The 15,511-nt window shown below is 43.1% G+C and overlaps 1 protein-coding gene across 4 annotated transcripts in view; it reads left to right on the plus strand.

Annotated features, from left to right (window-relative positions):
* The window catches only part of TRPM7 (transient receptor potential cation channel subfamily M member 7), a 77,215-nt gene that overhangs the window by 54,802 nt on the left and 6,902 nt on the right, over positions 1-15,511 (plus strand). For 3 of the 4 annotated variants that reach the window (XM_053365100.1, XM_053365103.1, XM_053365102.1), the window contains 12 exons: positions 1,172-1,356; positions 3,748-3,880; positions 4,795-5,497; positions 7,858-7,947; positions 9,354-9,410; positions 9,588-9,684; positions 10,949-11,016; positions 12,307-12,344; positions 13,206-13,231; positions 14,167-14,217; positions 14,297-14,362; positions 14,756-15,039. In XM_053365100.1, the coding sequence (XP_053221075.1) occupies positions 1,172-1,356; positions 3,748-3,880; positions 4,795-5,497; positions 7,858-7,947; positions 9,354-9,410; positions 9,588-9,684; positions 10,949-11,016; positions 12,307-12,344; positions 13,206-13,231; positions 14,167-14,217; positions 14,297-14,362; positions 14,756-15,039 (1,798 nt within the window). Of the gene's footprint in view, positions 1-1,171; positions 1,357-3,747; positions 3,881-4,794; positions 5,499-7,857; positions 7,948-9,353; positions 9,411-9,587; positions 9,685-10,948; positions 11,017-12,306; positions 12,345-13,205; positions 13,232-14,166; positions 14,218-14,296; positions 14,363-14,755; positions 15,040-15,511 lie in introns of all 4 variants that reach the window. The other variant, XM_053365101.1, reaches the window with a different exon arrangement.

The raw sequence follows: 15,511 nt of genomic DNA on the forward strand, positions 1-15,511 counted from the left end.
AAGTAGCTTGGTGATTATACGACCATGGGGTACTCCTGCATGCATCTTCGTCACCAGGGGACCAAATGGGCTCTGTAGCTCGGAATACCTTTTACCAGCTTTGTCTAGTTTGCCAGCTATGGCCATTCCTGTACAGCGATAACTGACTACCATAGTACATGCATTGGTAACCTCAAGGTTGGATTACAGCGATATGCTCTTTGTGGTTTGAAAGCTCCCCCTGGTGCAAAATATAGAGGCCAAATGGCTGGTGGGGGCACATGACCAACAACATGTGACACCATCGTTAAAACATATGCACCAGCTGCCCATCTATGACCAAGCCTTGTTGAAGGTCCTTGTATTAATTTACAAAGCCCTGAAGAAATTTGGTCTACGGTACCTTAGGGACGCGGGTGGCGCTGTGGGTTAAACCACAAAGCCTAGGACTTTCCAATCAGAAGGTTGGTGGTTTGAATCCCCGCGACGGGGTGAGCTCCCGTTGCTCGGTTCCAGCTCCTGCCCACCTAGCAGTTCAAAATCACGTCAAAGTGCAAGTAGATAAATAGGTACTGCTCCAGCGGGAAGGTAAACGGCGTTTCCGTGCGCTGCTCTGGTTCGCCAGAAGCGGCTTAGTCATGCTGGCCATATGACCCGGAAGCTGTATGCCGGCTCCCTCGGCCAATAAAGCGAGATGAGCGCCGCAACCCCAGAGTTGGCCATGACTGGACCTAATGGTCAGGGGTCCCTTTACCTTTACCTTAGGAACAGTAGCTGAGATCATTTGCCAGAGTGTCAGAAGAATATGTAATGTTCTGCCAGCAGAAATTTAGCAGATGCCTCTTTTTTGAACCTTTAAATGCCTGCTGAAAAAAATTTCTTTGCTGAAAGTCTTATGCAGGAAATTAAGAAAACATACTCCCATAATAGTTAGTTGATGGTCTCTGATTTTTTTAAGAATCCATGTTTTTATTAAATATATATTATTGTAAACTGCTTTGATTATTTTATGGCATAGTGGTATATTTTTTAATAAATAAAATAAATGTGATAGAAGCTATTCTGTTTGTTTGTTTTGTTTGTACTCTCTTTTAATATTTGTACAGAGCAGAATGTAAGATCATTGTTGCTAGTTTCTCAGATGATCAAGCTAAAATGTTTGTCTTCTTTATTCTCTTCTCTTTTTGTCTAGCAATGTATATTTACAGGTGAAAGCAATTTCCAACATTGTATGGAAATACCAGCGTTATCATTTTGTTATGGCATATCACGAGAAGCCTATCCTGCCCCCTCCTCTTATTATTCTTAGTCATATGGCTTCCCTATTTTGCTGTGTATGCAAGCAGAGAAAGAAAGACAAAACTTCTGATGGGCCAAGTAAGAACAAACAAAAATATGCAACGTTGGGTTGTTCTTTGCATTATGTGAAATCCAGGGTTTAATAGGAGCCTGGTTTATGTGTAGGGCTTATGCAAAATCCCTCCCCTCAGTTCACTGTCCCATTGGTGGATGGCAAAGTGGGAGTGGAGGCTCAACAATTTGGGTGTGTGTGTGTGGACAGAACGTTTTGCCTTCTTTCAGGATTGGGGTGAACAGGATGCTTAAGAGAACTTAGGGTGACAGCACATTTTTTTATCTCTGCCCAACCACTGCTACAAAAATGCTTTCATTATACAGTGGTACCTCGGGTTACAGACGCTTCAGGTTACATACACTTCAGGTTACAGACTCCACTAACCCAGAAATAGTGCTTCAGGTTAAGAACTTTGCTTCAGGATGAGAACAGAAATCGTGCTCCGGTGGCGCAGCGGCAGCAGGAGGCCCCATTAGCTAAAGTGGTGCTTCAGGTTAAGAACAGTTTCAGGTTAAGAACGGACATCCGGAACGAATTAAGTACTTAACCCGAGGTACCACTATAAGTGCAATTCTTAAAAAGCTGAACAAGGACTTGTTCTCACCATCACTGCGGACTTCTTTGATAATTGGGAATGACCTTGCACATCCATGTCAATCGCCTGACAATACGAAAACAAAACCAGCTGCCCCTGCAGAGGAAGATCTTTTGCATTTCAACTTTCAATTCAAGCCAGCATTGCAAAGGGACAATTGCACTTATGGCAAGACCCTCTTGCGGGTTTGCTGTAAGTGCAGATCCCAGCATTGTGCAAGTTCCTGATGGGCAACTCTGTAGCGCAGCAGATTTCCGCAAAGTTGCTGAGAGCACCAGTCTGCTTCTTAGCACCAACATCAAAGCTCCCTTGCCAAGAACTATCAGGAACAATTTAAAGATTCCCCATTATTTCCTGGTAGCTGCTTTCCCACTTGTCAGACACCTGATATCACATGGGGGCTTGGGCCAGACCACCTGTGGCCAGAGGATCCCCAGCCTGATTAAGAGCTTCTTTTGTGAGCAAGTAATAGATATGCAGGGAAGGGGGTTTGAAAGTGGTACCTTGGTTTCCAAACTAAATCTGTTCTGGAAGTCCATTCTAAAACCAAAGCGTTCTAAAACCAAGGTGCACTTTCCAATAGAAAGTAATGCAAAATGGATTAATCCGTTCCAGACTTTTAAAAAGAACCCCTAAAACAGTAAATTAACATGAATTTTACTATCTAACGAGACCGTTTCTGGGTTAGGGTAATTTTAGGATTGGGTTAGTGTTAGGGTAAGGATTAGAATTAGGGTTAAGGTCAGTGTTGTTTTATGTTTTCTTGTGATTTTGATTCATTTGCGGGTGGTTTGCTTTTTTCAATTTGTTGTGCTGCTGCTTTTTCATGAGTTTTTCAAGTTTGTTGGCTTCTCAGCTGGAGAGGTGTGGGCTCTGTCACACTTATCCATTGAGGGGTGCATGGCTGCGTTCACCTCGAATAGAGAAGTTTAAAGGAGCATCGCGTGGCAATGCGGAGACAGCCATCCCAGGAGCCACCAGCCGCGAACCCCTCAATGGAAAGTGTGACGGAGCCTGCACCTCCCCAGCTGAGCAGCCCAATCTAGCTCCTGCTCCTGTGCAAGCAGGAACGGGGGTGGGGATCTCTCAGCTGGGAAACGGAGGCTTCGCGCTCCCTAGTTGAGCTGCCACGATTCAGCTCCTTCTCCTGTGCAAGCAGGAGCAGGGGCACTCAAAACAGAAGTGTGTCACTGAAAAAGGAAGTGTAACACTCAAAGCAGAACAGTTTGGATTCTGAAAAAAGTTCACAAACCAGAACACCTACTTCCGGGTTTGCGCCGTTCGATTTCCAAGTTGTTCGTTAACTAAGCTGTTCAAAAACCGAGGTACCACTGTACTTTAAAAGTATATGAATAGATGTGTTAGTAACCCAACAAACAACCATTTTTGGTGGTGCATTATATTCTAGTGTACCTAATTTGGGGAAAGGGAAAAAACCCCAGATACAGTAGTACCTTGGGTTACAGACACCTTGGGTTACAGACACTTCAGGTTACAGACGCCGCTAACCTGGAAGTAGTACCTCAGGTTGAGAACTTTACCTCAGGATGAGAACAGAAATTGCGGCACAGCGGCAGCGGGAGGCTCCATTAGCTAAAGTGGTACCTCAGGTTAAGAACAGTTTCAGGTTAAGAACAGACCTCCAGAACGAATTATGTTCTTAACCAGAGGTACCACTGTATACTTAAATCCAACACTCATGATGTGAGGTCCTTGGCTAAGGGAATACTCATTTCCTTGGTTTTTCCCTGTTTTTACTTCTTTTCTGCAGTGGTTCATTAGCAAGCTTCTGAAATGGATTGTTTCTTTCATTCTCTAGAACTGTTTCTAACAGAAGAAGATCAAAAGAAGCTTCATGATTTTGAAGAGTTGTGTGTTGAGATGTATTTCAATGAAAAAGATGATAAATTCCATTCTGGAAGTGAAGAGAGAATTAGAGTTACTTCTGAACGGTATGAAATAATAAGGAATGACCGTTTCAACCTTGTTCTTTTCAGTTTTTCCAGGAATGATTGGAACAGCTAATTGAATAGCACATTTTCAGTTACTTTAAAATCAAACTCTGATTTACATTTATCATAGCAGATGTTGACCAACAGCAGCCTGTTTTAACATGTGGACCTTTGATTGGCAGGGTCCATTATAAAATTATCTAATTGCAGACCAGTAGCCATTTTAGTCTGTTTGCATCAAAAGCAACACAGAGGCCACCTTTGAACACAAGCTTTCATGGACTAGAGCATACATCATCAGGCACATGAAGCATTATCCTCATTTAGCAGATCTCTGTTGCACACTTACAGTAATCTCCCTGGTCTGGTTCACAAGTCGCTCTAAGCCAAACCATGGGTTGGTACAGAATGCGTGAGCTCAGGGAGAGGAAATCGCTTCGCTCTTCCCTAGTCATTCTGCTGCTGAGCCAACCCATAGTCTGGCTTAGTATGTTGTCTGGACGTGGGCTTGTCGTTTAACTATTCTCGGCAAACTACTGGGCAAACCTTGCTGATTATACAAATTGTCTTCAAGATAGATTCAGTGATCTGATCATACCTGATGCAGAGACACAACACAATTTCTTGGTGGGAGTTGATTTGGAGGGATGTAAGACCGTAGCAGAAGACCAGACCAGTAAGGCAGAAACACAGTACAGAACCTTCTGTATGGGTGGGTTGTTACCAAAGAATCATAGAATTGCAGAGTTGGGAGGGACCCTGAGGGTCATCTAGTCCAACCCCTTGTTTTATGCTAATTATTTCACATGGCATATTTGTGATCTTCTTTTGTTTTGAGAATTAATTGCGTTGAGTGAAAAGTCTGATTCTCCTTTTTCTCTCTCCCAATGGTATCTTCTCCCTTCCCCTTCCAGCGTTGAGCAAATGTGCATCCAAATCAAGGAGGTTAGTGACCGAGTCAACTATATCAAGCGTTCATTGCACTCTCTCGATACACAGATTGGCCACTTGCAAGACCTCTCTGCTCTTACGGTGGATACTTTGAAAACATTAACTGCCCAGAAGGCTTCAGAAGCTAGCAAGGTCCATAATGAAATTACACGAGAACTGAGTATCTCAAAGCATTTGGCACAAAACCCCATTGATGACGGTCCTTTAAGATCTTCCATGTGGAGAAAGCACAGCATTGGCAATGTATTTGGTTCTTCTTTTCCTCAAGGAGGCCTTGAGAGTAATAATGCTTTACTGTGCAACATTTCTATGCAAGATGAAAGAGATTCTGGACATAAGATGACTGGGCCCCCCAAGAGGGATGAATTCAACTTTCCAGAGGCAGGTTCCTCGGGCAGTGCCTTAATTCCAAGAGCTCTATCCCCCCCAGAACTCCGTCAAAGAATACAGGGTACAGACTCATCGAAATGCGTTCAAAAGAATAAAAAGACGGGCACTTCGCTAAGCAGCATGCCACACCTAACATCTTCGACAGCCAAATTTTTCGTTAGCACTCCTTCTCAGCCCAGCTGTAAAAGCCAGTTAGAAAGTACCACAAAGGACGACCAGGTTATAGTCCTTAAGGCTGCTGATGGAGAGAATGCTGTTGAATTTGGTGCATTTGTGGGTAAGTATAACACACCAAAATCTGTACTTCCAAAAGTTGCTATTGGTTGCCATGACTCTCCTGCTTCTTGCTCTGTTAGCCTTGCTACCACCTCCCAGCCTTGTATTGAACCTGGAGGATGTGTTAATCATGGATTTATTTATGATGAAAGTTATACTAGTGCTGAGAGCTACACAGGCAAATGGAATCCTCAGTCCTCTTTGAAGCTGGAGAAGAATGACGCCAAAAATAAATTACAGTTGACATCTGCTGATGAGGTCAGAAGTGACCCCAGTAATGATCTGAATGGGACACTGAATACTGAAGAACCTCCTGGAAGCATTGCAGAAGCAGCACAAAAGGGTCATGATTTAAGTTCCAACACCACTGTACGTCTTCAGAAACTATGGATCAAATCTAAATCTCAAGGTTTGATTTATCAAAAATTGTATGGGAACTTTAGCGGAATTTGGTTGCAGGTGGTGCACTTTGCTTTTAACCTCTTCACTTCCGCAAACTATCAAAATGTTTCTTTAACTTTGTAAATCGGCACTTAACCATTCTGGTGTAGATTCTGTTGTTTATTCAAGTGGTGTTTTAACTGGAAAAATTTTTGCAAAACGGTGGCAGATTTTCTGTTTGTCAAAACAATGGGAGGAGAGGTGTGCTAACAAAATACTTTGAGTTCAGTTTATTCTAGACCAGGCATGCACAACCTGTGACCCTCCAGATGTTTCTGGACTACAACTCCCATCAGCCCCAGCCAACATAGCCAGAGATCAGGAATGATGGGAGGTGTAGGCCAACAACATCTGGAGGGCTGCAGATTGTGTACCCTCATCTAGACCATTTCTAAGGTAAGAGTTTTTTGCCTCACTGGCTCAAAGTGAGCATGAATGTTTTTTTTATTTTGCAACAAGATTTGTTATGATAACTTTTTAAAGATTACATTTAGTTTAAACTTGTCAATGTTACCAGAAAATTCATTTCAGACTACTCCAAAAGTGCCTTTAGCTATGTAAAGCCAATTAAATTTGGTAGATTGTGTTCACGCCATCCTGGTTTATTTCTGGGACCCCTGATGTTTGTGCAGTGGAAGCCTTTAAATAGGACCTTAAGCGTGTAGGCTCCTGATATGCCCCATTACAATAAGCGTGTAAGCCTCTATTCAAATATGAATAGAGGCTTCAGGAAGATCTGAGGATGGGATATGCATGTGATTACGATCTTTTACTACAAGTTTGAGTAACATCTGCCTGAGGCCCAGATCTATTCTGAATGGACTTTACTTGTAATATTTTTATCTAACTTTTCCTAGTGCTTTTAAGCTACCAGTACTTTTTTTTCTTTAAGCAAATATGTGTAAAGTCATGATATGTTGATTCCCCATTCATGTTTTTTGAAAATGGCTGTAATAATTGTAAATGTATGCTTTTAATTAAAAAATGGGAGTGGGGAGAAGTTAAATACAAAGGCTCAAGATCAGGCTGTTTATATTTACTTCACTAACCACACAGCTGAATAATGGCACTTTTTTTTTTTTTTTTTACTGTGGCAAAAGGTTTGGTGCCGGGGTGCCTTCTCATTTATAATATAATCTTCATCCTTGATGTTCAGTCCTGTAGAATTTTGGAGACAGAGGAGTGATACCCTGTGAAGACATTCAGCATATATGTGCAGTGGATGATCTCTGTGATCCCCAAGCTCTGTCCTGGCTCTACCTGCCACTCACTCATTGGTTTCACCTTTGCATAACGTTTTACATGTGAAATGACAATGTGCATGGACCTGAAATCATTATTTGTGCACCTCAGTTCCATGTAATGTACAGATTCCATGATTCAAGCCTATATGCTTTGGCCCCCATGTATGTATGTTTCTATGCAAATATAATCTAGTGTAAAAATGGCAGGCGAGGAAAGCTCTGCCCACTACACAGGCATTCTGAATGTTGGCATAGGTTAATTATTTTGAATGGGTGTGAGAAAGGGCGGGAAAGAGAACACCATAGGCCATGTCATTGTTGTTTTCTTACATTTTGAGGGTGAAGTTTATATTTTTAAAATCTATTGTGTTGAACTGTGCTTTTTCTACTAATAGCTACATTTTGTAAAAATACCAATATCCACACTGCATGGTTCTAAAAGCGAATAACACGCTCACGGCTTTGAAACCAGGGTAGTGGTATGAAATATTTCCTCTGAAATTGTTTCTTATGTCATCCCTTTTATGTAGGAAAAGCAATAGTTCCTCAACCTACCATTAAAAATGTCAACTGTCCTTCTATGTACTTTTCTGATCTCAGCAGTATCTTTAATCAAATTTGCATCGTTTGGTGCTTCCCCTCTAAAATCTGCCGTTTTATTTCTGTTCATATAATGGTGTCGCCAAAGGTCACAGGGACAGCATGGAATTGCAACGATTTAAAGAGACTGTGGCTAAGAGCAAAGAAAAAAGTGATGATATTGAGGTAAGAGGGAGATTGCTGCGGAAGTTGAGCAGTAGCCCAAGTCAGGGTGAGAAACCTTTTTTCAGCCAAGGGCCTCATTTCCTCACAGGCAACCTTATCAGGGCCACATGTCAGTGGTGGGTGTGGCAAAAGTGTGTCTGGCTAGACACACAGCATCCAGGCCAGCGAGAGGTACTTAATCATACCCCAAGGGCACATTCCAGCCAGGTGAAAGAACTAGAAGGAGGTGCACAGCAGGGCTAAGTGAGCTGTGTGGCTTGGGAGGAGGGGAGAATGATCTGGGCCGTGTCCTGAGGTCCTAGTCCTAAGCTGATACAGGGAGTTCACTTAAACTCAAATGTCAAATACATGTGCATTCACTCACGTTACAGGATAGTTTTCAGTGGTGTTAACTAAGCAGCAGGTGCCTGTTCTACTTTGTCATTATAAGTTTGAGCTGCTAGCTGAGTAGTCCCAGGTTCAAAGACTTAGGTGGTGGGGGGATTATATCTCAGAGGTAGTGTATATATCCTGTGCAGAGAAGGCCTCAGGGTCTGATCCTGTCACCACCAGTTAAAGGAATCAAGACTGCCTGAGTAGTCAGGGCTGGGTTAAATGGCTATCTCTGAGTAGTCAGGGATGGGTTAGATCTGGGGAAAGGCAACTTCCTATGCTTCAAGTTGCTAGGAAGCACAGCATTTTGGAGAGCATCAGTCATACCTCGGGTTACAGACGCTTTGGGCTGCGCGATTTCGGGTTGCACACCGCGCCAAACCTGGAAATACCGGAACGGGTTACTTTCAGGTTTCGGCGCCTGCGCAGAAGCACTAAATCGTGCTTTGCGCAGAAGCGCCGAACTGCAACCCGTGTGTGCGCAGATGCGGCGCTGCGGGTTGCGGACGCTGTGGGTTGCGAACATGCTTCCCACACTGATCGCGTCCGCAACCTGAGCATCCACTGTACTCAGTTTTAACTTCATGATAGATCTGGCCCAGACAGCATGGTGCAATCACAGTGTGTACCCAGAACTCCTATTGTCCTCCCCTGTTCTCTGAAGTCTTATAGCACAAAGAGCTTGAATGTTTGCTGTAAGCTGCTTTGGGCACAGATCATTGTGGGAAAGTGGCATATAAGTTAACTCAATCAAACAAACATGGCAGTGTGCAGGAAACTTTGACTCGTGTGAGCATGCATGGATATCGGAACACAAATATGAAATTTTAGACCAGGACTAAAACCTGCAGATGCCAGCTTTGAAGTGTTTCAGCTTTGAAGTAAGAGCCTTGGAATAACACTTGTAGGACAATGGTCTCCCCAAACCCCAATTTCTTGTTTCTGGCCCAGAGTTCATGAAATGTTTAAGACTTGTTAAAGCCACTTCACTACTAACCTAAGTTTAAAAAGTCATTTATTGTTACCTTCTACAGGAGCAACAGGAAGATTTCAAAAAAGCAATTTTGGAAGGCATCGAGACAAAACAACAGGTATAACTTTCCCATTTGTATTCCATCTCTTCATTGTTGCATCAAATAGCCAGTAACATTTGAATATTCCTTCAAAAAGCAAGTGTGTCACTGTATAGCAACTTTCAAGTGGTGACACAAATAAGATTATTTGAGTAGAGTTGTGAATTATAACATTGATATTTGTTGAATACACAGGGTGGTAGTAATGCAGAAGGCAACCTGAGGCCTGTCAGTTCATGTGGTGGTTTTACCGACTACCATAGAAGCTCATTAGCAGCACTATCAGAGCAAAGTAAGTAAACACATTAGTTTCTGATCTCTGAATTTTCTGAACTAATACTAGCATACAGCATTTTTTCCTTTGTGCCATTTCCTGTATTTTCAAAACTGCTTTATATTACAAAACACAGCCATTGTGGCTAAAATTTGACTGAGGGAACTGGCATTGGAGAGAGGGGGGCTTCTTGGTTCTTTCTTTCTCATTTCTTTCCCTACTGAAAATTGTCCTCCTACTGACTTTATCCCTGCTGGCTAAAAGCTGCCGCTGCTCATGTCTTTTCCTGCGAGTGCAGCTTGGCGGGAGTGAGTTTTGGTGGGGAAAAGAGCAGGCATGAGTGGTTGAAGCCCTATTACCCAGCCGTCAGCGCCTACTTCAGATTGCAGCCTCAGTGATTGCATTCTGTAAACAAGCCATCCCGAAAAATAATTGTGGAATTACATAAATGCATAGTTGCTCCATCATCAGTCAATTAAACTTTGATTGATTGGGGAGCAATGTGAACTGGCAAAACTGGGAGGTGAGAGTGGCACCTTAAAAAACTTGTCTTCCTTCTAACAGTAGCTTTTGTCTGATATCCAAATAGCTTCTTTGAGCATGTTAAAGGTTTTAATGTCCACGGCAGATTTTTTTTTAAAATTGTGCAACACATAATTTTTTAAAAAACTTGTGCAACACATAAACTTACGATTCTGTGCCCCAAACAAACCTTTGAAGGTCCTTTAACGCTCATGGGTGGTGCTGTGGGTTAAACCACAGAGCCTAGGACTTGCCGATCAGAAGGTCGGTGGTTCGAATCCCCGCGACGGGGTGAGCTCCTGTTGCTCGGTCCCTGCTCCTGCCAACCTAGCAGTTCAAAAGCACGTCAAAGTGCAAGTAGATAAATAGGTACCGCTCCGGCGGGAAGGTAAACGGCGTTTCCGTGCACAGCTCTGGTTCTCCAGAAGCAGCTTAGTCATGCTGGCCAAATGACCCGGAAGCTGTATGCCGGCTGCCTCGGCCAGTAAAGTGAGATGAGCGCCACAACCCCAGAGTCGGCCACAACTGGACCTAATGGTCAGGGGTCCCTTTACCTTAGTTTCAAATGAGTTTTGCCGTGTGCCCAATATGTGCGTCTGAAGCATAGTCTTGTGATTCTCTGTATCCAAGCCCATGTATGTGTATGAAAGCAAGTGTATCTTGCTTTCCCTGCAGGATCTTGGACACATATGTTGAAGAATTGGTAGTATTTGTTGACATGTCAAAAGGTGGCCGTTCTAATTGCAAAATCATTTTTCAGTGCACAAGAGTAGAAGACCCTCGGTTGAAGAGCCTCATCAGGCAGATTCAAAGGCGGCCTTACTCACAGTGAGTAAAATATAATAACAATCCATACAATGTTTCCCCTGGGTGTCTATGGAAAGAACCCAGGAAATACAAAAATTGAATCATAGTAGCAATTGATAGAAAGCAGTACTGTCCATCATAATTTAGTGTGACCTGCTATGGTAGTACAGGTAACTCGCAACTTATGTGCATTTAACTAGTGCACATTCAGCTTTAAATACTTGGCAGCTAAAAAAAAAAAAAGAAATAGAAGGGGACAGGCATTCAGGGAAAGGAGTCTTTGGAAACGCCACCAGCCATTGAACCCAATGTGTTTTGACTATACATGATTTTGACTTTACACCCTATAATCTCCACGTAAGTTGAGAGTTGCCTGTAGCCTCCAAATTGGCAGTTTTTTCTTCTTTTGAAATGTGCTGGGCAAATTTGCCCTCTCTAGCTCTCATGCTTAAGAGTAGGGGTTTTAGGTCATGGCAAGAGCGAATTGTAATAGGTCTTCAAGGAGAAAAGAATGGACTATGTCCGTATGGCATTTGATTGCACCTTCACACCACCTTTTTGAGTGCTGGCGGAATGTTCATGCCATTTCTTCCTGCACAGCTAATAGAGCCTGTTCAAGTAAGCAATTTACATCACCAAAATAGCTCAAGGTAAGGCAGGTACCAAGGGACGCGGGTGGCGCTGTGGGTAAAACCTCAGTGCCTAGGACTTGCCGATTGCATGGTCGGCGGTTCGAATCCCTGCGGCGGGGTGAGCTCCCGTCGTTCAGTCCCAGCTCCTGCCCACCTAGCAGTTCAAAAGCAGCCTTAAGTGCAAGTAGATAAATAGGTACCGCTTTATAGCGGGAAGGTAAACGGCGTTTCCGTGTGCTGCGCTGGTGTTGGCTCACCAGAGCAGCTTCGTCACGCTGGCCACGTGACCCGGAAGTGTCTCTGGACAGCGCTGGCCCCCGGCCTCTTAAGCGAGATGGGCGCGCAACCCCAGAGTCGGACCCGACTGGCCCGTACGGGCAGGGGTATTTTTACCTTTACTTTCTTTAAGGCAGGTACCTGTCAGGCTATGTCTGGATTTGCTACATAGTTGCAATCCTAGTCTCTTCATCCAGGCACTTTTGCTGAACAGATTGTACAATTTCTTTTGACCAGCAGACTTAGCAATGCTTCAGAAGCATATTGAGGCTGAAAACATCTTCACGATTAAATTTTTTGGAGGGAGCCTTGTAGCGCTCTTACAAAAGTGTGAGACATTGCTTCTAAAACCATCAATTAAGTTATCTGCGAAATAGGTGCATCTCTCTCTTTTTTCTTGCAGGATTGGTTACAAGGTCGACCGTCGTATAGCAATCAAATGTAAGTAAAGTCTAAATGGCAATACTCAGAACTGTCCAGGTATCTCCAAACTCCTCAAGAGTTGGGGAGGCATTGAGTGAGCTGCAGTTTTCTCCCTGTGTGCCAACACACTGCACATTCACTTCTAAGCCTGTCTGATTGCCACTGGGCAGTTAGACCACGGGAGGAGTCATCTAATCTATCTGCCCACCCGTCCCTAAGCAACCCTGATGACCTGGGCATTTATCTTGTTGTGGTTGTTCTTGAAGGGGAATAATTGAACCTGATGTAGCCAGTTTGAAACACCTGGCTTGTAGCCTCATTAAAGAGCACCGCTGCAGCACCCATCGCCTTCACAGTAGTTTTAAGTCTTCAGAGTTGTTTTCTCTCCCCTACACCAGTGTGGTGTAGTGGTTAAGAGTGGTGGACTCGTAATCTGGTGAACCCGGTTCGCATCCCCGCTCCTCCACATGCAGCTGCTGGGTGACCTTGGGCTAGTCACACTTCTCTGAAGTCTCTCAGCCCCACTCAACTCACAGAGTGTTTGCTGTGGGGGGGGGGGAGGAAGGGAAAGGAGAATGTGAGCCGCTTTGAGACTCCTTCGGGTAGTGATAAAGCGGGATATCAAATCCAAACTCTTCTTCTTCTTCTTCTTCTTCTTCTTCTTCTTCTTCTTCTTCTTCTTCTTCTTCTTCTTCCCCTGCTGTGTTTGCTGTTCATTTGTTTTGGAAGGCATAGAGGTTGCAGTATTGGGTCTGATGGGTGATTGGGCTGAGGGTATTACAAGCGGAGCAAAGTGACCAGAGCAATGAAGCTGAGTAGTAAAAAAACCCAAGAAGTACACACAGAATTCGGGTTGAGTGCAATTTCTGTCTCTTGCAGGTCTTCTGAGGAAGATGCACTGAACGGTAAGCTGCTGATAACTTCGGTGTTGCCATAAATTTAACATGTTGTGGGAAACTATTTAATGCATGGTTGCAAAAGATGACGTTTTTGGGTTTTTTATTAAAGATTTTCTTGTTTTACAGAAGTATGTGTAATGTCTCTCGTATTTTTTCCATGTAACATTTTTACAAATCCATTTCATTTGTTGAGACATTGGGGGAGAAAAGAAAAAGGGGTGGAGGGAGGGAAGATGGGTGGGGGTGGGGTCGGGTGGCGATGTTTCTATTATGCTTAATGTATGTAGGGTTTGGTGTCAGCGTTGCTTGTGCTGTTCACTTGTGTTCCTTTGGTGGTGAGAGAGGTTGGGGTTGGCCTAGGGTGTGGTTGTTTGTTTGTGATTGGCTGTGGTGATCTTTATTTTCGTGTGTGAGTGAGGTGGATGGGTGTTTTGGATCATGTTAGCCATATTGATTTGTATGCTGTTGGTGGATTATTGTCATTGTCTTGTTGGGCTGTGTATGTGATAAAGGGGAGCCATACCGGGGTAAAGGCGTCGTCTTCTGTTTGTCCCCGTGTCAGTTTCAGTTTATTGGTTAATTTTTCCCATACTATTTGGTACCATTGGTCCATGCTTACTTGCAAAAGATGATGTTGATGGAGGTTTGTCATGCATTTTAGTGCCAACAGCCCTTATTTATGGTTGTAATCATTACATGACTCATTTAGGGAAAACCCCTTTGGTGCTTGTGCTCTTCTCCAGTCTTTGAGCATCTCATCATCATTTTCCTAATCTAAAATACCCCTCAATGGGAAGAATCACCATACATGATCAAGGTCTTGCCTGTGAGCCTAGAGTGCTTTTTGTTCTTTGTCATTACCCTTTTAAAAAAACAAAACAGGATGCATTAAATCATGAGTTTATGTAAAAATATAACACTCATTTCCTTTTTTTTTAAAGGAATTGCCTCTCCTTTTAAACCCATCATGGATACCACCTACTACTATTCAGGTAAGTATCCAAAACTACGTCGCAAAATAGTAAAAAGTAGCAGCGTCATCTTCTTCAATGAATTTCTCTGTCTTTACAGCTGTTGAAAGAAATAATTTGATGAGGTTATCGCAAAGCATACCGTTCACTCCTGTACCTCCAAGAGGTAGGAAAACTTATTGTAGCCTCTGGAATGATTTTCAGACTTTAATAATATTATTCCTTAATTGTCAAGCTTAGGCAATAGTTCACCATCAAAATTCTGGGAATAGATTGGGGAAACGTATATTGAAGCTGACTCTTAAAAAGCTAGAGTTCCAAGCCTTTGTTGCTAGTTTTTAGCAGTAGTAGTAAATGGAGAAAGGTCTCCAATCAACACAGAGGATTCTATTGTATCAAGAGCTTAATAATTGGTTAGATAATTGATTATGCAAAAGTCTGGCTATATCTTCTCTCCATCGTCCGAAAAAGGTGTTCACCAGTACAGTATAAATAGACATTAAGTCAACATTACCCCAGGCTTAACTGCATTTCACTTCTTTGTGCTGTGACGTTACAGGCGAACCAGTTACTGTGTATCGTCTTGAAGAAAGCTCTCCCAACATCTTGAATAACAGCATGTCTTCCTGGTCTCAGTTGGGTCTCTGTGCCAAAATAGAATTCCTAAGCAAGGAGGAGATGGGAGGAGGCTTGCGACGAGCCCTCAAGGTGGCCTGCACCTGGTCCGAGTATGATATTCTGAAATCAGGCCACCTTTATATCATCAAATCTTTTCTTCCGGAAGTTGTCAATACTTGGTCAAGCATTTACAAAGAAGACACAGTGTTACATCTCTGTTTAAGAGTAAGTTGTTGTTCTTGCTCATATAGTACATATCCACCAGATGCTTAAACATGTTTAGCAGTTGGTTACTGTTTGGACAAACAAGATATATCCCTTCTTTCTTTCACTGTCCTCCATTGACAGCACTGCCATCTACCCTCTTGCCCAACTTTTGGTCATTGGCTTTCTTTTTTACTTCTCACTCCATCTCTCTTACTCTGCATTGCCAGTTCATTGCCAGTTATGTTGCTTTTCCCTTTAAAAATTTAGAAAAATACATTGGTCACATCAGCAAAACTTCTGGTCACCTGTCACTTTGACTGCTACAACATTCTGCTCTCTAGTTTTCCATTCACACCTTCATCACCTCACTTCTTCCCAGCACTCTGCTGCCAAAACCATCCATCTTTTTATCACTCCTAACCATATGGCACCCTTCATTAAATCCTTACGCTCATCCATAGCCTTGTCACCTCATCTCTTGCTTTTATAT

This window comes from Podarcis raffonei, chromosome 14 (assembly GCF_027172205.1).
Source record: "Podarcis raffonei isolate rPodRaf1 chromosome 14, rPodRaf1.pri, whole genome shotgun sequence".
Taxonomy (NCBI): Eukaryota; Metazoa; Chordata; class Lepidosauria; order Squamata; family Lacertidae; genus Podarcis; species Podarcis raffonei.